Here is a 20958-nt window from a genome sequence, read left to right on the forward strand (position 1 = left end):
ACCTAGAGTCCTAAGGGATCAAGGGAGTTAGCAAGAAAAAGTAGTAACAATAACATTCCCTATATAAAATAACCACAGACTCGGGAAAGGTTTAAACGCTTTATCTATGTAAATGAATTGCCAGAGTCCTCAACAAATTGATCAAGGCTTGTTCAATAAGAAAGAATATGATCAAAGTGAAATGACATGAAAATATTACTAGATTTTCTTTAAGCATCGAGACAAAGGAAGGGTTAGAAAATGGGAAAACAGAACAATGACAAACTCACAATTATTATAATTACCTAGAATGGTGTGAAGACCAACCCTGGCCATGGGCTGGAGTAAGGACAGAACCACAAAGTGCCGGTGCCAGCAGGATAGAAAAGGTGCCGACCAGAATTCAGGACAGGTACGGACCAAATTGGATCAGGACAGCACCAACTCAGGCTAAGACCGGCATCCACGGCTAAAGTGCAATGCCATCGTCACACTCCTCTCTGCAGCTTCAGTCAGCCACCGATTGGGTTATCCCACTCCTTTCCAGAACCCCGATTGGGTTATCGAATCTTATGACAGTGTGCTCCGCCAGCACCTCTGCTCTCGATCACCTATTGAGTGCATTGGGTCAGTGACAGGTCAGCTATTCAGACAAGTCGGACAATCTAACTAGCTAAGCCTACCCTAGTTATACCATTTTTCAGGGCAGTGTACCACCCCCCAATGTTGCAAATGTGTGAATCTCCAATTTTGATTGGATAAAAAGACTAGCAGAGGTCCATATTAAAATGAGGTAACTTGCATTCAAATTAACGTTCCCTCCCATCAATTTATTTTCCCATGCACTTTTATTCCACCCTGCAGTGAAATAATCAATAAGAATTACAATGTAATATTACAACTTTCTTCAGCTTCCTTCCAAAGGGTCAAGAGGTAAAGTTCTAATGAACATCTTCTAGCTAGTCAGGACTTGGCCGGGTTTCAATGCCAATGCTTCAGGGTTTTGAGCTTCTCTGCGCAGACGCAGTTTCTTTCAAGATGGAGTTCGGAAATGCATGTCAGGCCCAAATTACGAGATAGTAGCAAAGTCAAAAAGAAACAGTTTTAGAACAAAGAATAAATGAATGCACTGTATGCCACTTACCTCTACTCTATTCCCAATACTTTATTTTAACTACAGCATTAGGAATTAGGCAGAAAGAACAATTTAGTGAAAGCAACAAAGCAAGCGGTTCGCATGTGAAACATATAGCATCCATATTTAGCTCTAGTGCGCAGAAACAAAGATTTCCCACCAAAGCAGAAAGTACATCATGTCACATGAGTGTGACAGACGCATGCGCAGAAAGGTTACCACATTGCGGCGGCCATATTAGGTCACTCAAGTTACAAATAGTAAAAACGCACATAGGTAAGCTTCCCCTAGATACTAGAAATGTTGTGTGGTGCATTATTAGTAAGACGAAACATGTTGATTAATACATGAAATGTTAATTCGAGAGGATTGAGTCCGAGCAAGTCTCTGTACGTACGAAACCTTGCTCCATCAAGGAAGCGGAACAAATTACCACATATATGGAGAACTTGGTCAGTGGAGTCTCTCCATGTGTTCCATCTGAATTTTCACCTCAGCTCGTATTTGGAGGAGCACCAGCTGCTTGATGGTTCGCAGCATGGTTTTAGAAGTAATCACAGCACGGAGGCAGTACCAACCTCAGTGATCAATAATATCCGTGTTCATGTTGATGCAGGGCACACCACCCTGTTGATTCTTCTTAACCTTACTGCAGCCTTTGATACTCTATCTACCATGAGACTGGTGGAACGGCTCAGGGAGATAGGGGTTTGGGGACATGCCCCTCAAGCTACTTACCTCCTTCCTTAGCGATCGGGCACGAAATGTGAAAATGGGTCCATTTTGCTCGGCTCCCTACAGTCTGTTATGTGGGGTCCCACAGGGCTCCTCTTTGAGCCCAACCCTTTTTCAACATTTATATTGCCCTACTGGCCAGGGTTGTCAGATCCGTTGGTTTGGAGGTGTTGTCCTATGCCGATGACACGCAAATCATGGTGTCTATTACCCACAGCATCAGGGAATCGGCCAGTAACTTCAAAAGCTGTATGCAGGCAGTCTCCTCTTGGATGGTTGAGAACTATTTTAAACCCAATTGGGACAAAACAGAGGTCTTGATCTTTGGAAACCAACTAAATGTTTAGTTGGCAGATACGCTTGGTTCTTATCCTTGGCCTGTATCACATGGAAAGAATCTAGGGGTCATAGTGGACAATTCTCTCTCTCTGAGCCTGCAGATTAATAGAAAGGTGTTCACCTGCTTTGGGATTATTAGGATTATCAGGAACATTTCCCATTTCCTTTCCTTTGCCTCTAGAAGCAGGCAGTTATTGCCTTAGTGCTGTCCTGACTGGACTACTATAATGTCCTTTATTTGGGCATTATTAAGGACCATGTGCGTCGTCTGCAGCGAGTGCAGTATGCATTAGCCAGGCTGATGATGGATTTCCCTAAATACCACTCAGTCTCGGTTTCTCTCAGCAAGCTGCACTGGCTCCCTTCAAATTGAAGAATTTTGTTAAAGGCTTTGTCTTACTCACAAGGCTTTTTATGACTTAGGCTCAGATGGTATGAAAGGGCTTTTTCGGCTCTATGTTCCCTCTCAACAGCTTAAATCAGCCAGTAAAAATCTGCTGGTAGTTCCTAGGTTTAAGAGAGTTAGATGGGGAGGCAGAGCCTTCTCCATTGCTGCTGCTAGGCTCTGGAATTATCTTCCTGCTGATATTTTTGGACAAGTGTCTCACTCTCTGTTCTGTAAAGCTCTGAAGACTTGGCTTTTTAACGGTACTTCAGTCTGAGCCCTACTTTTATTTCTGTTCGACAGCGCCTCCCGCAGTGCCTTATCGCCCCCAGGCTACCTTTGCGCTTTAGAAGACTAATATTCATGCATTCATTCCCTAGAGTAAGAAATAGGCCACAAACAAACCGATGTTATCAAAATATCATCAGCACTCGTCTCCCCGCAAGTTATCATTAATAACAAAGAAGTTAAAATTTATGAACTTTCGTAGGGTCAAGGCAGCTGTTTTTATGATGACCTGTTTTCGACACAAGCACCTCCATCATTGCAGTCTTATAATTTCAATCAGAGTCTCCCCCCTCTGGGATTGGAAAAATAACAAGACAGAGGGGGATTCGGACTGCTAACACCTATCCCGTACTACCAAGTATACACCTCAACTCAGGTGCCCTCAACAAAATTCCCTCCTATCCTCAATAAACACAACACTGACGGATGCAATCAATGCTCTCACATGGCAGATGCCAAATTGGAAAGCAGGGAATTGTAACCAAATTAAAAAAGATATGACTAAAATGGGCAAAGTCTCATTCAGCACAAACATGCCTAGAGAGCGATTAGAAGAGACAACAGAGCCTGAAATCTCCTATCCAGAAGACCAAAAACAGTTTGAAGAAGTAAGCAAAAAATAACAAACAGTGCCGGCAAGCAAAGGAGCTTTGAATGTGTTTAGAAGCTCCAACTGTGAAGGCAGTCTCAGAATTGGCTTCCCCATCAAACACACCGGTGCCGCTGAAGCTCTTTCCAATCTTCTAAACAGCGAGGTCCACCACTAGCTTAGACAACGAACAGATAACAATGATGCCTATTATGCAGCTAATTAAAAGTCCACGTACTGGGGTAGACCACAATGAGGAGGGGCAGAATCAAGCCTTACAGGAGCCCAACCATCCCAACCCAGAGGAAATTAGAAGGAGCAACGTTATAGGGTGGCATTTAATCAGGCAGGGTGAAAAGGGGTTATTATCCACCTAGGACAATACAAGTTCAACATCACATCACACAAACAGGAAGGGACCATGGGGGATTGGTTCACCGCGGGTGCGCACTAGCCCAATCACAATAAATAAACAAGCTTCAAAAACACCTGCAGTCAACATAAGGACCAGGGATCAGGAAACAAGGAACCGACGGGCATATTATCAAGCACGGCGTTATAATTATCGCCTCTTTAGCGGCAGAAAACTGCCGCTAAAGCGGCGATAAGGGGCTTGATAATATGCCGTAGAGAATTCCCATAGAAGCCCATGTTCACACCAGAACCTGGGCTTCTATGGGAATTCACAACGGCATATTATCAAGCCCATTATCGCCGCTTTAGCGGCAGTTTTCTGCCGCTAAAGAGGCGATAATTATAACGCCGTTCCTTGATAATGTGCCCACTAGAGAGTAACATCACAGTATTTACGCCTAAATTTAGCTCCCGAGGAAGCAAGGATATATTAACAGGGCGCAAATTTTTCATTCCATTCCACAGTTAACCCACTTCAATACAGAAGATCTAACACAAGTACAATTTAAGACCCTGAACAACAAAGCAACAAAATATTTAACAATAGTTACTTGGAAAACCAGTGCCTTAGCTCGAATGATCATAGCAGAAAAGGCCCAATTTGTGAACTGGTGGATTCATGTACTGGAACCCGAAGAAGAAAAATATCTGCATATGCTATTGGAACAATCTAATGTCAAAATGACACAGCCACCAGCAAATCCATATTAAGGGGTATGACGCCAGCGGCAGCCCCTAAAACATTTTCCAATCTGCGAATACACTTCACGTCCAAAAATTCCGTGATAGTGCGCAAAATGACTGAGGCAGTAAAGGATGCACATGGAACAAATGATTGGAGCTGGCTGGCGATGAACTTGGCAGGATTTCAACCAAATTGTTCCTAGCATAAAGGGATCAAATAGACCAACATGGGGAGTGGATAATGCTTTAAAAATAATATCCTGGAATGCATTTGGGCTCAAACAACGTTTAACAACAGTGCTGCTTTTGAATTCCTGCAGACAGGGGACCTACTTAGTCTACAGGAAACCTGATCCATGTCATCACTGTTAATTCCAGGCTTTGTGGAATTTAAACATCTAGCTAAAAAGCACAATTTATTTGGGATGCCGTCCGGTGGCCTTTCCATTTAAGGAAGTCTGACTGTGGCATTAAAGGCAGTAAAATCTCCACTGTGCACAGATAAGGTACAGTCTGTGCATCTGCAAGGTTTGAAATTGAACGGGCTGCAAATAGCTATTTTATTGTTAAATGTGGATTTTAACTGCAAGGAAAGCTCTCGATATTGTCAGATGAGGGAACTGGTTGCGACATTAGAAGTCTTACTCTCCAATTATCCGAACTGGGGGATTTTAATGCTCACAATCTAACAAACAATCAATCAATCATTGCATTTCTAAAGCACGCTACATACCTGTGAGGGTCTCAAGGCGTGGGGGGGAGCGCTACTGATCGAAGAGCCAGGTCTTGAGGAGTCTTCTGAAGGCCAGCAGGTCCTGAGTCTGTCGTAGGCTGGTAGGGAGGGCGTTCCAGGTCTTGGATAAAGATTTCAACTTACCTAGGGACCGGGCCGACAACGAGCTAAATTAATTTCTACATCGTCTGAGGTCTGTCCAAGATGCTACTCCTGTCAGAGCAAAACACATTCCGTTCAGCTATAAATCAACCACCTATTACGTCTTCATGAGCAATTTTCTTTATAAACAAGTCGTTGAGTCCTCACAATCACAGCAGCAGACTAGTGACCGTCTTTCTTTATTTACTACAATCTCGATGCAAGCACCCAGTCCTCAGCATGTAAACACCCTGGGTTCATTCATCTACCCTGGAAGAAATCCACACGTTATTAGGAAGATTAAAGTGGAATAAAATTGATACATCATCTTTGGCTGCTTGGAAAAATAATTGGCTGTCAGTTAACAATAACAGTTAACAATAACTGTGCAGAAGAGAACATATTTTAAAATGGCCATCTGCGGTGGTACAGTTTGCTGCTTTGTGTCCTGCCAATGCCAACCGAATTGTGCAAGGATAATACAAAGTAAAAGAACATCGAGGCAGGAACAGCTTTTATAGGTGGCTGGGGGGGTGGTGTGGGGGAGAAGCGTTGCACTGTAAGTGGATTTTAGCTAGAAACATGCACAAAATAATATATGGCATTTTAAAAAACAACATGAATTTCAATGGTTATACGTCTACAGTCTTTTAAAACAAAGCAGGCAATCAGAAATTTAGCACAATATTAATATACTTGAAGGGCAGGGCCACGACAGACGAAATGGAGTCTCAAGTCATACATAGAGTAATCATGTGGAAATATTGTACCTGTCGAGCACCAGAAACAAGTAAGACTTCTATCAAGGTAAGAAGATCTGAGCTTAATAGAAGCCTCCGAAAGTAACATTCAGATTATAATCAGCTCCTACAGGGATAAATTAGGCTAGTGTTGTCAAAATTGTGCACTGAATAAATCAATTTTAAAACAGATCCTGTTAATCAGACTTACAGTCCTGCCACTACAAGACATAAATGTCCGCTGGAAATCCCTTGCAACAGTTACCTCTTTTCACCCACATAAATTATCTTTGTCCCACCTTGTCTGTATGTGCCCAGATCTGAAATACGCACGCAGCACTTTATTAAAACATAAGGGGGCATATTACCAAGCATAAGCGATAATTATCGCTATGCTTGGTTAGCGGCAATAATTTTATCGCCGTGCTTCGCCGATTTTTATTGCTTAGGAGCCTTGTTATTATCAAGGTTTATCTCAAAAGCGATAAAAATCGGCCGAATTGCATGAATATCGCTAAAAAGTCAGCGATATTCATGCATTTCCAAGCTGATGCTCTTAGCCATGTTATCCACCTACCATTGGATAACATGGCTAAGAACTGCTCTGGGCAGGCGTTAGCTTTTGGAGATATTCGCGCTTAGCTCGAATATTTCCAAAAGTAGGTAATAGGAGATAGCGATGTTAGCGACTGTTTCCAGTCACTAACATCTTGGCACGCCCACTTTGCATGTCATTAGCGATAAATATCGCTGACATGCAAAGTGGGCCCCAAGATGATCGCTATCTCCTACTAGCTGTCGCTAACTGGTGTTAGGGACAGCTTGGTAATAGGGCGATAAAATTATTGCTGCTTTAGCAGGGAAAAATTCCCGCTAAAGCGGCGATAAGGCCCTTGGTAATATGCCCCTCGGCTTCTAAGTGAAAGTTAAGCCTTGGGCTAAGCCAATATTGATAAAATCCAACTATTGTTTTAAGGTGGAACATAAACCCACAATCTTAATGGATTGATCCTTGCTAATTGTGTTAATCTGAAACTAATCAAATGAAATGATACTTCTATGTTTCAATGTAATAACAAGTAAGGTTTTGAAAGGATATATTGTGCATTGCTTTTGTAACCATTTTTATTTATGGGCACCAATTAAATGATTCATTCACAGATCAGAAGAAAAAAAAGGCCAGTTCTTTAGTTGTTAAAATCGCAATTGTAATTATGCTCTGTGACCTACCTTTCACCTTGGCTGTTGGCTCTGGCTGCAGGCATACGACGTCAAAATTCAACTGTAAATGATTACCATTGAGCAGCTACGTCATTTCATAAACACAAGTGACTCGAGACATCACTACTTGGCTGTAATAATGAAGCTAGAGACAGGTTTTTATATAGGGATAGCAGACTCCCATGTATTATAGACTTCTAACTACTCCTTTTCTTTGATACCCAGTTTAATCCATGTCTGTTTGTTTTCAGGAGGCATTAAAGGTGGCGCAGGAGGCAAAGCAACAAATAAACGAGACACAGAATGTGTGCAATGAAACAATGCTGGCGTTGTGGGAAGAGTGCAAGCCCTGCCTGAAGCAGACATGCGTCAGGTTCTACTCCAAGACCTGCAGTAGTGGAGCCGGCCTCGTTGGTCGACAGGTCAGTTCTCACGATATAGGCTCAAATGAGTACAAGTCCTTTTCTCACCACGTCATAGCTTAGCGTGGTCATTTTGAGGTGCAGAAATGCACCTAGGTCTCCTTTAACCAAGGATGACAAAGAGATACCTTTTTTACAATGTTTCTTTAATGAATCACTTTATTGGTATTTATTTATTCTATCTAATACACTGATAAGGTGAAAAATCCTTAACATATACATTTACACCTTCAGGCTCATTTTTGTTCCTGTTGTTCAACAGTATAGTCACTCCTTTAGCTTAACATTTTCCCTGGATTCCCTTCACCCTGCACCCACATGTGGCACGTCATTGGTATTTATGTATATTAGTCTGCCCCAAAGTCCTTATGAAATTAGGTTATGTTTATTAGCTGTCTGCCTCACCCTCCCCATATGCCACCCATATTGCTAAGATTTTCTGATGTTTCTGAAGGCGTCCTCTGGCCTCATAAATTAAAGGATGAACACCTATTCAGACTCCCCCCCCCCACTCCATATCATAATGCTGGGGGAGTCTACTTTCATAATGCTGGGCAATGTCTTTTACCTTGGACCAGTCCTAGTCTCAACAAGATTTTCTTGGTGTGGGAGAATCACTAAACCTCCAGAATATTCAAAAAGGTTATCTTCGGGTTGATTTCAACTGGGTAGTCAAAGCCTGCTTAGAATATACAGATTATTCTCTCACAAGGTGTTCTGATTAGTCTACTTGAGCACACTGTTTGGAGAAGGTATCCCCCACTTCAATCTTGCTCTTGAGACATTTGGGGGTGGACTACCTTGCAAGCTCTAGAGCCTCTCCAGTACTGTTATGAGATGGTTCTCCTCGTTTCTACAAAGCAGATCTCAGAGTCCTGATATACCACACCCTATCCTATCAGACACCAGTCACAATTGGTGTACCCCGATGTTCACCCCTTTCCCCCAATCCTGTTGAACCTGTACATGGAACCCCCAACCGAAATACTCAATTTCTTCAACATCTACCATATGTATGCTGATGATACGCAACTTTTCATAAAAATTGCCTCACCTGAAGACATTGGAACCCTCAACAACACCTTACCAAAAACACAACTTTGGTTGCCTCGTAACCACCTCAAACGTAAGACACTCAAAACTGAATTCCTCTTAATCTCTTCACTCAATACCACTTATAACATCAAAGATTGGCTCCCATATCTTACAGCCTTGAACTGTACCCCACATATCATTGAATCAACAAAATCCCTGGGAATTATACTGGGCAACAACCTCTCCATGCAGAACCACATCAGCGCCTCCAGCAGAGTGGCCAATAAACAACTTTACACACTAAGTAAACTAAAACCTTTCCTTCCCACAGCAGATCTCAAAACAGTGGTTCAATGCACCTCTGAAGGCTATCCCAAATGTGGTGGCTTGGGTCATCATAGGCTCAAAAAAGTGATCATATCACCCATGTCGTACAAACATTGAACTAGCTACCTTATGAGGCAAGGATTCATCTAAAAATTGCTTGCATGATCAATAACGTTCTTCACCACAACACTCCCTGCCAGCTGGTCCAGAAACTGGTTCTATGAGGTGGGAACATATTGTCTTGTAGCACAAGCTCTCTTCTGCTGAAACCCCAAAAAATCAACAAAAAGAGAACCTACAAGCGAGCCTTCCCCAGACTGACCTTCAAATCTGGATCTATTTTCCTCCGGAGACCAGGACCAACCCTCCAATAAAACTCTTCAAAAAAGACGTAAAATGTTATTAGTGAATAGTTTCCTTCCTTTCTGATGCAATACCTCTCAACCTTACCGTTGTTAATACCGTTGATCCGGGTAACTTCTCCACTTTAGCTTCCCATGCGTGGCATTCTATAGTTTATCTTTATGACCTTACCAATTATGATCCTTGTTGATCTTCCTTTCATAACAACTTACACGTATACTGCATTACAATGCCAGTTACCCGAAATACTTTTGCTCGTGTTAGCACCCTCTGATTCTATGTATTCCTTTTGCGTGTGTTCTGTTAGTTTACCTTTGTACAGCGCTCTGATACCAGAAATGGTCTTGTTCATGCTTTATAAAAATTCTTGCATAAAAATAAAGGGGCACATGCATCAAGGTAATCATTTGCGATTTCCAAGTAGCGAATTTTAAGGATTCGCTATTTGATAATCGCAAATGCCTATGCATGAAGGATTCGCAAATATTTTTGCAAATCCTTAACATTCCCTGACAGCAAATCGCAAATTGCGATTCACTACTATGGAATTCATACTCAATTTGCGATTACCAAATTGGTAATCGCAAATTACAACTGCAATTGCAAGGGCATAAGGCCCCCTAATGCACCCCCAAAAAAAGTAAGTGTGTACATGTGGCACTCACAAATGCCCTAAGGGCATGTGTGTTGCCCACATGGGACTTTGAAAAATGCACTTTTCTGCATTTTTCAAAGGATTCACAAATTACCATCAACTTGAAATTGATGGTAATTTGTGATTCCTAAATGCAAAGTCACATTTTGGAAATGCTACCTGCATAGCATTTAGGGAATCATACATTGCGATTCCCTAAATGCATTCGCAAATTAGGTCATCACAAAAATTGCGATTCCCTATTTTGCGAATACAATGCCTTTGATGCATCGGAAAAGGCATTTTACTGGTTGCAAACGGGCCGATTCTGCGAATCAGCCTGTTTTTGACCGGTAAAATTATTGCTGCATGTGCCCCAAAATGAATAATTCCACTCCACTTCAAGTGTTTCATTTCTCCTTAGAGCAAATGGATCTGCTGTGTAGTGGGCCAGTCTCCTGACCCATGGAGAGCCTACTCAGTCTTAAATCAGGCCTCTCCTCCACCCATTCTTATGTTTCCTTTGGAGTTTCAAAGAAAAAGGCATAAGATTATAAAATAACCTTGAGCTTGGCCAGCGACATTTACATGTCACCCTTTGCCTTATAATTGGGGAAGCCAGCTATTATAGACCATGGCACGGGTTCAGGAGGTAGTTTCTGCATACGTTCTCTGTGAACACATTCAGTAATTAAGCATTTCTTAAGTCTTGTCTGAGCAGCAAGACGTGGACTCCCATTTCACCGATTTTTGCCTCCACAGCTTCCTTAGAAGAGTGATCTGATGCAGTGCAGGATGCTTGAGGAGGCATTAAGAGTTTACCCGGTGCAGCAGCAGTTTCGCCAGAAGTGGGAGCCTGTATATTGTTGAACGTGGAGCTTGGCAGGGCAAATGTATACAATCTTCCCTACCTGGAGCTTGATTATTGATTATTTTTTTAACTTAACCATTGGGTCATCAGCAGCACGTCAGATGCCTTTTGTGTGACCTTATAGGTGTTTTCTGCTGCTTTCAGACCCAGAGGTTGAGTATTCTTGGCCGTCTCCACTGAAGTTGTTTTTTTGCAGACCCATTGTTAGAACTGGGGGTCTCTAGTTGGCAGAGGTAAGTACTCCCGTCCAAATAGGGACCCTTGCTTCTAGTCAGGGTAAGGAGGAAACACTCTTTAGATAACCTCTGCTCACCCATTTGGTAGCTTGGCACAAGCAGTCAGGCTTATCAAAGGCAATGTGTAAAGTATTTGTACCAAAACTCACAGTAACACAGTGAGTACACCACAAACTGACTCCACAACAGTTTAGTAAAATAAAGGTATTTAATCTAAACTACACAAGACCAAAACGACAAAAATCCAACATACACAGTTCAAGAATATGGTTGCAAAAGAATTCCTCATGTTAGCGTTACAATAATCCACAGTTGCGTGAAAAGTTCACAGTTGCGTCACGTTTAGCCAACAGTTCCTGGAAATGCAACAAAGTTCTAAAACAGAAGCTGGTGCGGTGGAAAACAAGTGATGCGTTACTCCTGAGACCCTGGGGAGGCGTTAGCGACAATTCCGCTGGATGTAGCGGCGTGTAGCGACGAATCCGGTCTGTATGGGGAGGAAGCGATGACTTGTATGGATTCCGGTGAGGACGTTCCGTAGTGAAAAAATGCTCGCAAAGGCACGATGCGATGATTCTCGGGTGCTGCGACGATCTCCATGGCGAAGATGCACGGTCCAGCGGCGATCTTCCTCTCGCAGCTCCTCGATGCGATGGCTCTGCGACGATTCTCAAAGCGACGTGATGCGGTGATCTCACCCAGTGATGACAGGCTCTGCGACGATGTTCGCAGCGGCGGAAATCTTCCTGCTAACGAAGGATGCGACGTCTCCGGGCAGCGGCGACAGGCTCTGCGACAATCTCGGCCTCCGTAGCAGCGGGAATTTTCTCACTCGCCGGGTTTGCGATAAATGTTCTGTAGCAAAGTCTATCAAATCTTGGTTTCCAGCTTCCCAACACAGGTACAACTTCCAGAGGCACCACACATGGGCCTGACACTCCAGGAGGACAGAACTCTCTCAGTAGAGTTCAGGGAAGCTGGGATGAAGTCCTTTTGTTCCTGGGACTTCCTAACAGGGAGCCAGCTCTTCTCAGGCCCTTGGAGATTCCTTCAAGCAAGTGGACTCAGCACAAAGTCCTTCCCCCCTTTCCATGGCAGCAAAGCAACAGCAGGTCAGTCCAGCAGAGCAACAGCAGGACAGACTTCCTTCTTCAGTTTCAGCTTTCTCCTTGGCAGAGGTTCCTTCTTGATTCCAGGATGATCACATTTTCTGTTGTCAGGGGTTGTACTTGTACCCCTAAAAGTCTTTGTACCCTTTGTGCAGGAGGGCTCTGAGCCCTGTCTGAACCAGTTCTGGGTGTTCCTTGAGCACTTTGTTTTCCTGGCTTCTCCTTTCCTTTCAGAGTGAGGGGCAGGGTCGCCAGCCGCCCAGCAGGAGGTGGATCCAGCATTGTAGAAGGCAGGCACAGCCCTATTCAGGCTCAGGTGCTATCCCCTCCCACCACTCAAGATGCAGATGCAGTCATTCAGCCTAGGGCTGACTCAGCCAGCCTCTTGGGGGCTCCCAGCCTCTGTCACTCTCAGACCAGACAGTCAATTCACAAACAGGCCAAGAAACACAGAAAGGTCAGATAAGAGAACAGCAACTTTCTAAAAGTGTTGTTCTCAAACTGGAGTTAAAAACCACCTTTCCTAAAAGATATGTTATTAAATTCTGAGTTCAGGATACCAGACATTTATGTCCTACCTTGCTCCTATGGGAAGATATGCTGGTAGCCACTTTAGCCAGCATTCCCCATGATAGCCTATGGGCAAGGTAGCCTTAAAATAGTGAAAAACGAAAATGTCTGCCATTCACTACCAGAGCATGTCACCTGCACTAGTACATGCTCTACCTTTCCCATACACTGCACCCTGCCCAGGGGGGTACCCTGGGCCTTCCATAGGGGTGCCCAATGTGCACAGAAAGGGAAGGTCCTTGCAGAATTCCTCCCTGGAGGGCCCACCTTCTTGCTGCCAATGGGCCAGCTCAGGTAGGTCGCCCAGTTCGGCCACCTGTTCCCCTGTAGGTTCCAGGGCATCCCCCTCAGGTTCTGCCCCTTCCTGGACTCTGGGAACGGCTGGGGCTGGTTTCCCACACCCCCTGCCTTTTCCTCTCCTGGCAGGTCTATGGGCCACTGTTTAAGGTTCCATTACTGCTGAATCACCCCTACTGGCTGCCCTAGCACGTGTGGTCACACTGATCCATGCAGGCAAACCCAACATCTCCAAATGAGTTCTGTGTTCTACATCCTTCCATGGAGAACTCTCCAGGTCATTACCTAGCAGACAGTACACAGACAAGGCATCACTAACAACAACCTCTCACACTGGTGAAGGAGGGGTGGGAGAAATCCCGTGGGAAAACCCACCAGGATGTGTTCAGCTATGTGCTGGCCATCCGCAACCGGATATAAAGCTTCAGGAAGCTCGCTCAGGAGAACCTGGAAGCTAGCCAGCAAGAAATGAAAAGATGGTATGACCAGAATACCACTCTGGTCGAATTTCAACCTGGGCAGAAAGTGTGGGTGATGGCGCCAGTGGAGCCTTGTGCGCTCTAAGACAAGTGGACTGGGCCATATGAGGTGGTGGAGCGCAAGAGTGAAGTAACCTATCTGGTTAACTTGAAGACTCCCAGGCAGCCCCTGAGAGTCTTGCATGTGAACCGCCTCAAACCCACTTTGAGAGGTCTGAAGTGACTATGCTCATGACTACAGATGCTGGAGGGGACGAGGACAGTGATCCTCTCCCTGACCTCCTGGCAGCCAAGTAGCAAGACGGGTAAGTGGATGGTGTGATCCTCTCGCCCACCCTGACCCCAGAACAGCAGAGGGACTGTCGCCAGGAGTTGGGTCAGTTTGCCTCCCTGTTCTGCGTCCATGATGTAGACACTGGAGATAGTCTGCCTGTAAAACAGAAATTTTACAGGGTAGCTGACAAGGTCAGGGCCAGCATCAAGGAAGAAGTTTCCAAGATGTTGGCGCTCGGGGTTATTGAGCCCTCCAGCAGCCCCTGGGTTAGCTTATAATCAGTTACTTTGCTGCCCTTCATCCAACCTTCTAGTGCACGCGAGTACAAATTCACACACTCCATCCAAGTCTCAGACTCTTTCTTCTTAGAGTTTCTAAACTGCAGTCTGTACTGCTCTGGAGTAAGTCCATACCTGCGACATAGGGCCTCCTTCATATTGGGGTAGGACATGGCACCTGCTAACTCTAAGGGCTCTAGAGCACTCCTCCCAGAAGCCTCAAAATGTTTCCACAGGCCCGCCCCCAATGCTGTTGAGGCACAATATTAATTCCTAATGCAATTTCATAAGAAGTAAACCAGGCATATATGTCCTCACTCCTACTGTAGTTCTGTACTAAGTCCTTGGGAATATATACTTTACCCCCTGGCACTGGCTGTGCGCTGCCACCATTTCAACTGGAATCCACCTGCTTGGCCTTGATATCCAGTTCCCTCGTGCTCAACTCATGAGCCAAAAGCAATTTCTTTTCCTCCAAGGCACGGTCATTTTTAATCTCCTCCGCCGCCTTCTCTCTCTCTTTCTAATAATAATAATAAGCATTTATTAAGCGCCTGGCTGCACAAGACTGTGTGTCCCCGCGCTGACTGCAAATGCCAACCCATCAAAAAGAGCAAGAACCCTGGGAGCTAAGGTTTAGTATCTGGGAAATAAGTGAGTTTTAAGTTTAGCTCTGAAACTCATTTCAGATGGTTCCATCCGCAGATGGATAGGCAGAGCATTCCAGAATTTGGTGGCCAGGTAGCGGAAGGATTTTCCGCCCATCTTAGCTTTTGTGATGCGGGGGATTTTAAATAGCATCATGCCCGACAATCTTAGGTCTCTGATCGGCCTATGGATGGTAATAGGATCTCTCAGATAGCCAGGGCCTTTGTTTTGAGCAATGCGGTGTGCATAGCATAGAGTCTTGAATATAATTCTCTCTTTGATAGGGAGCCAGTGAAGCTTGGCAAGCGCATGTTTCGTAGATGATCTTCGAGGGAGACCGAGCACCAGTCGTGCTGCTGAGTTCTGTATGCATTGTAGCTGGTGCAGCCCCTTTTGATTTACACCGAGTAGGAGAACATTGCCATAGTCCAAATGAGGGGATATTACTGCATGGACAATGGTTTTTCACTGTCTCCACTGGCAGCGGTAGTTCTCCTAGTTCGCTAGGCCACCAAGCCTGGGACCAAACAGAGGCATTTTTCCCTACTATCAATACCTCAGTTTTATCTCCGTTTAAACTGAGACAGTTGGTGTTCATCCACGTCACTATTGATAGCATACAGTTAGAGAAGTTGGCAGCTGAGTCTCTATTGTCTGGCGTTATTTTGAACACCAACTGGGTGTCGTCGGCATAGCTGACAATGCCCACCCCAAATTCCTCCACAATGTGTGCCAGGGGCTCCATGTATATGTTGAATAGAGTAGGGCTCAAGCTAGAGCCCTGTGGAACCCCATGGCTCACATTGCGAGGAGATGACTTAAAGGGTGGGCAGTGAAGTTGGAAAGTTCTGTCAGTGAGGTAAGATTGGAACCAGGTGAGAGCTGGGCCTTTTACTCCCATGTCTGAGAGCCGAGACAGCAGCGTTGAGTGCAGCACGGTATCAAACGCTGCACTCAAGTCCAGTAGGACCAACGCTGCTGTCTCTCCCTCATCCACTATCTTCCGAATCTGTTCGGTAGAATATAGAACAGCTGATTCGGTTGAATGTCCCGATCGGAACCCTGACTGAGAAGGGTGGAGGAGCGATTCCTTCTCTAAGAACTCCATAAGTTGAAGATTGGCCACTTTTTCTATGATTTTGGCACAGAAAGGGAGAAGCGAAATTGGCCTTAAGTTTTGAAGTTGAGTAATGGGAATGTTAGGTTTCTTTTTTAATGGTATTACCTGGGCAGATTTCCAGTTTTTCGGGACATGACCTTCTTGGAATGATAGAGTAATCATGTTGCGTATTTGATCCAATAGTAAGTTTTCCATGACTGCTTTATACTGTTCTGGTGGACAAGCGTCCATGGGGGAGCCTGAGCAAATACTATTTATGATTTTCATTAATTCCTGTTTATTGGGGGTCCTGAAGTTGGTAAGAAGGGATTTGTGGGAGAGGGAATCTGGGTTATCTACCTTGTTTTTATCTGTCCTGGTACTGCTAGAAAAGGTGGCATGAATTTTTTCTACCTTCTCCACGAAGAAATCAGCTATCTGGTCGCATAGTGAGATAGTGATTTCTCTGTAGATGCCAAATAGTTCCTTTGTAGGATTTTTAGATTCTACAATTCTGCTTTTGTAGTAGAGACTTTTCTCTAGTCTTACCAGTTTTTGGTCTTTTTTTCAACTCGCTTCTGTAATTTTCTTTGAGTTCTGGAGTGTAGTTTTTCCTCCACTTTCGTTCTATGGATTTGCATAGGGCTTTAGCATTTTTAAGTTTTTCAGAAAACCAGGGGGCATTTTTTGTTTGTCGAGCTGGAGGTTTGGTAGTCCATGGAGCAATATTGTCTAACGCTTTAGTTATCCATGCTTCGAAATTATCCCATATCTCCTGTAGGGAATTTCCGGTTGGAGGAGGATGTTCGGTGAGTTCTTGTAACAGCAGATCAGGGGTGCATTTTTTAAAATTACGGCGTCTATAGGGAGGCATTTTAGCATAAGTATTGGTGATACATTTTTTGACTATCTCAAATGGTACCATCCTATGGTCAGACCATATTAGTGGGATAGGAGGAGAAATATTTACGCCTTCCCAATTAGTGAATATGGGGTCTAATAGATGCCCTTGTTGATGAGTGGGTATGGTGGAGAGAAGTCTAAGATCCACAGCGTTGAGAGCATTCAATAAGAGTAGAGCTTCCTTGGATTGGGTATCCTCTAGATAGATATTGAGGTCGCCATTTCCAATTGCTTCTTTTTCATCCTCATGACTTCCAAGTCATATTCTCTCACTCTCTGATTCTCCTCTAACTCTTCTGGAGTGAAACCCCTACTGGAATGGTTGCTGCCAGGCCTTGAGCCTGGTCTGCTCATAGGCAGATCTTGGGGTTGAAAACCATTCCCCCCCACTTGCAACATTTTCTCTTGTGCCTCCCAATTGGCCTTCAAAATGTTCTGCAGGTCCTCCTTCCTGAGGCTGCTTTTGAAGGGGCACTCAAACTGGTTGCAGAATTGTTTAAGCTGTGTAACCTTGTAGGAATACAAATCCTCAATGCAAAACTCCAGTTCTGCCTCCTCACTGGGTGCCTTTCCATTCACAGACATGATGCTTTGAAGAGTTATTTAAAAATAGAACTAACCAAAAAAACAGTAGTATGCAATGGCGTAGTGGTCTGCACTCACTAGTGATGTACACCAATCACTGTGGGTCTAGTACAAATACAAGTTCAAATCCCACAGCTGACCAACAATGTTAGAACTGGGGGTCTCTAGTTGGCAGAGGTAGGTACCACTGTCCAAATAGGGACCCTTGCTTCTAGTCAGGGTAAGGAGGAAACACTCTTTAGATAACCTCTGCTCACCCCCTTGGTAGCTTGGCACAAGTAGTCAGGCTTATCAAAGGCAATGTGTAAAGTATTTGTACCAAGACTCACAGTAAAACAGTGAAAACACCACAAACTGACTCCACAACAGTTTAGTAAAATAAAGGTATTTAATCTAAACTACACAAGACCAAAACGACAAAAATCCAACATACACAGTTCAAGAATATGGTTGCAAAAGAATTCCTCATGTTAGCGTTACAATAATCCACAGTTGCGTGAAAAGTTCACAGTTGCGTCACGTTTAGCCAACAGTTCCTGGAAATGCAACAAAGTTCTAAAACAGAAGCTGGTGCGGTGGAAAATAAGTGATGCGTTACTCCTGAGACCCTGGGGAGGCGTTAGCGACAATTCCGCTGGATGTAGCGGCGTGTAGCGACGAATCCGGTCTGTATGGGGAGGAAGCGATGACTTGTATGGATTCCGGTGAGGACGTTCCGTAGTGAAAGAATGCTCGCAAAGGCACGATGCGATGATTCTCGGGTGCTGCGACGATCTCCATGGCGAAGATGCACGGTCCAGCGGCGATCTTCCTCTCGCAGCTCCTCGATGCGATGGCTCTGCGACGATTCTCAAAGCGACGTGATGCGGTGATCTCACCCAGCGATGACAGGCTCTGCGACGATGTTCGCAGCGGCGGAAATCTTCCTGCTAACGAAGGATGCGACGTCTCCGGGCAGCGGCGACAGGCTCTGCGACAATCTCGGCCTCCGTAGCAGCGGGAATTTTCTCACTCGCCGGGTTTGCGATAAATGTTCTGTAGCAAAGTCTATCAAATCTTGGTTTCCAGCTTCCCAACACAGGTACAACTTCCAGAGGCACCACACATGGGCCTGACACTCCAGGAGGACAGAACTCTCTCAGTAGAGTTCAGGGAAGCTGGGATGAAGTCCTTTTGTTCCTGGGACTTCCTAACAGGGAGCCAGCTCTTCTCAGGCCCTTGGAGATTCCTTCAAGCAAGTGGACTCAGCACAAAGTCCTTCCCCCCTTTCCATGGCAGCAAAGCAACAGCAGGTCAGTCCAGCAGAGCAACAGCAGGACAGACTTCCTTCTTCAGTTTCAGCTTTCTCCTTGGCAGAGGTTCCTTCTTGATTCCAGGATGATCACATTTTCTGTTGTCAGGGGTTGTACTTGTACCCCTAAAAGTCTTTGTACCCTTTGTGCAGGAGGGCTCTGAGCCCTGTCTGAACCAGTTCTGGGTGTTCCTTGAGCACTTTGTTTTCCTGGCTTCTCCTTTCCTTTCAGAGTGAGGGGCAGGGTCGCCAGCCGCCCAGCAGGAGGTGGATCCAGCATTGTAGAAGGCAGGCACAGCCCTATTCAGGCTCAGGTGCTATCCCCTCCCACCACTCAAGATGCAGATGCAGTCATTCAGCCTAGGGCTGACTCAGCCAGCCTCTTGGGGGCTCCCAGCCTCTGTCACTCTCAAACCAGACAGTCAATTCACAAACAGGCCAAGAAACACAGAAAGGTCAGATAAGAGAACAGCAACTTTCTAAAAGTGTTGTTCTCAAACTGGAGTTAAAAACCACCTTTCCTAAAAGATATGTTATTAAATTCTGAGTCCAGGATACCAGACATTTATGTCCTACCTTGCTCCTATGGGAAGATATGCTGGTAGCCACTTTAGCCAGCATTCCCCGTGATAGCCTATGGGCAAGGTAGCCTTAAAATAGTGAAAAACGAAAATGTCTGCCATTCACTACCAGAGCATGTCACCTGCACTAGTACATGCTCTACCTTTCCCATACACTGCACCCTGCCCAGGGGGGTACCCTGGGCCTTCCATAGGGGTGCCCAATGTGCACAGAAAGGGAAGGTCCTTGCAGAATTCCTCCCTGGAGGGCCCACCTTCTTGCTGCCAATGGGCCAGCTCAGGTAGGTCGCCCAGTTCGGCCACCTGTTCCCCTGTAGGTTCCAGGGCATCCCCCTCAGGTTCTGCCCCTTCCTGGACTCTGGGAACGGCTGGGGCTGGTTTCCCACACCCCCTGCCTTTTCCTCTCCTGGCAGGTCTATGGGCCACTGTTTAAGGTTCCATTACTGCTGAATCACCCCTACTGGCTGCCCTAGCACGTGTGGTCACACAGATCCACGCAGGCAAACCCAACATCTCCAAATGAGTTCTGTGTTCTACATCCTTCCATGGAGAACTCTCCAGGTCATTACCTAGCAGACAGTACACAGACAAGGCATCACTAACAACAACCTCTCACACTGGTGAAGGAGGGGTGGGAGAAATCCCGTGGGAAAACCCACCAGGATGTGTTCAGCTATGTGCTGGCCATCCGCAACCGGATATAAAGCTTCAGGAAGCTCGCTCAGGAGAACCTGGAAGCTAGCCAGCAAGAAATGAAAAGATGGTATGACCAGAATACCACTCTGGTCGAATTTCAACCTGGGCAGAAAGTGTGGGTGATGGCGCCAGTGGAGCCTTGTGCGCTCTAAGACAAGTGGACTGGGCCATATGAGGTGGTGGAGCGCAAGAGTGAAGTAACCTATCTGGTTAACTTGAAGACTCCCAGGCAGCCCCTGAGAGTCTTGCATGTGAACCGCCTCAAACCCACTTTGAGAGGTCTGAAGTGACTATGCTCATGACTACAGATGCTGGAGGGGACGAGGACAGTGATCCTCTCCCTGACCTCCTGGCAGCCAAGTAGCAAGACGGGTAAGTGGATGGTGTGATCCTCTCGCCCACCCTGACCCCAGAACAGCAGAGGGACTGTCGCCAGGAGTTGGGTCAGTTTGCCTCCCTGTTCTGCGTCCATGATGTAGACACTGGAGATAGTCTGCCTGTAAAACAGAAATTTTACAGGGTAGCTGACAAGGTCAGGGCCAGCATCAAGGAAGAAGTTTCCAAGATGTTGGCGCTCGGGGTTATTGAGCCCTCCAGCAGCCCCTGGGTTAGCTTATAATCAGTTACTTTGCTGCCCTTCATCCAACCTTCTAGTGCACGCGAGTACAAATTCACACACTCCATCCAAGTCTCAGACTCTTTCTTCTTAGAGTTTCTAAACTGCAGTCTGTACTGCTCTGGAGTAAGTCCATACCTGCGACATAGGGCCTCCTTCATATTGGGGTAGGACATGGCACCTGCTAACTCTAAGGGCTCTAGAGCACTCCTCCCAGAAGCCTCAAAATGTTTCCACAGGCCCGCCCCCAATGCTGTTGAG

The 20958-nt window shown here is 45.4% G+C and overlaps 1 protein-coding gene across 1 annotated transcript in view; it reads left to right on the plus strand.

Moving 5' to 3' along the window:
* CLU (clusterin) overlaps positions 1-20958 on the plus strand; it is a 170120-nt gene that overhangs the window by 92783 nt on the left and 56379 nt on the right. The window contains exon 4 of the mRNA XM_086928054.1: positions 7635-7805. Within this exon, the coding sequence (XP_086784180.1) occupies positions 7635-7805 (171 nt within the window). The remainder of the gene's footprint in view (positions 1-7634; positions 7806-20958) is intronic.

Source organism: Lissotriton vulgaris, chromosome 6 (assembly GCF_964263255.1).
Source record: "Lissotriton vulgaris chromosome 6, aLisVul1.2, whole genome shotgun sequence".
In the NCBI taxonomy this organism is placed as follows: Eukaryota; Metazoa; Chordata; class Amphibia; order Caudata; family Salamandridae; genus Lissotriton; species Lissotriton vulgaris.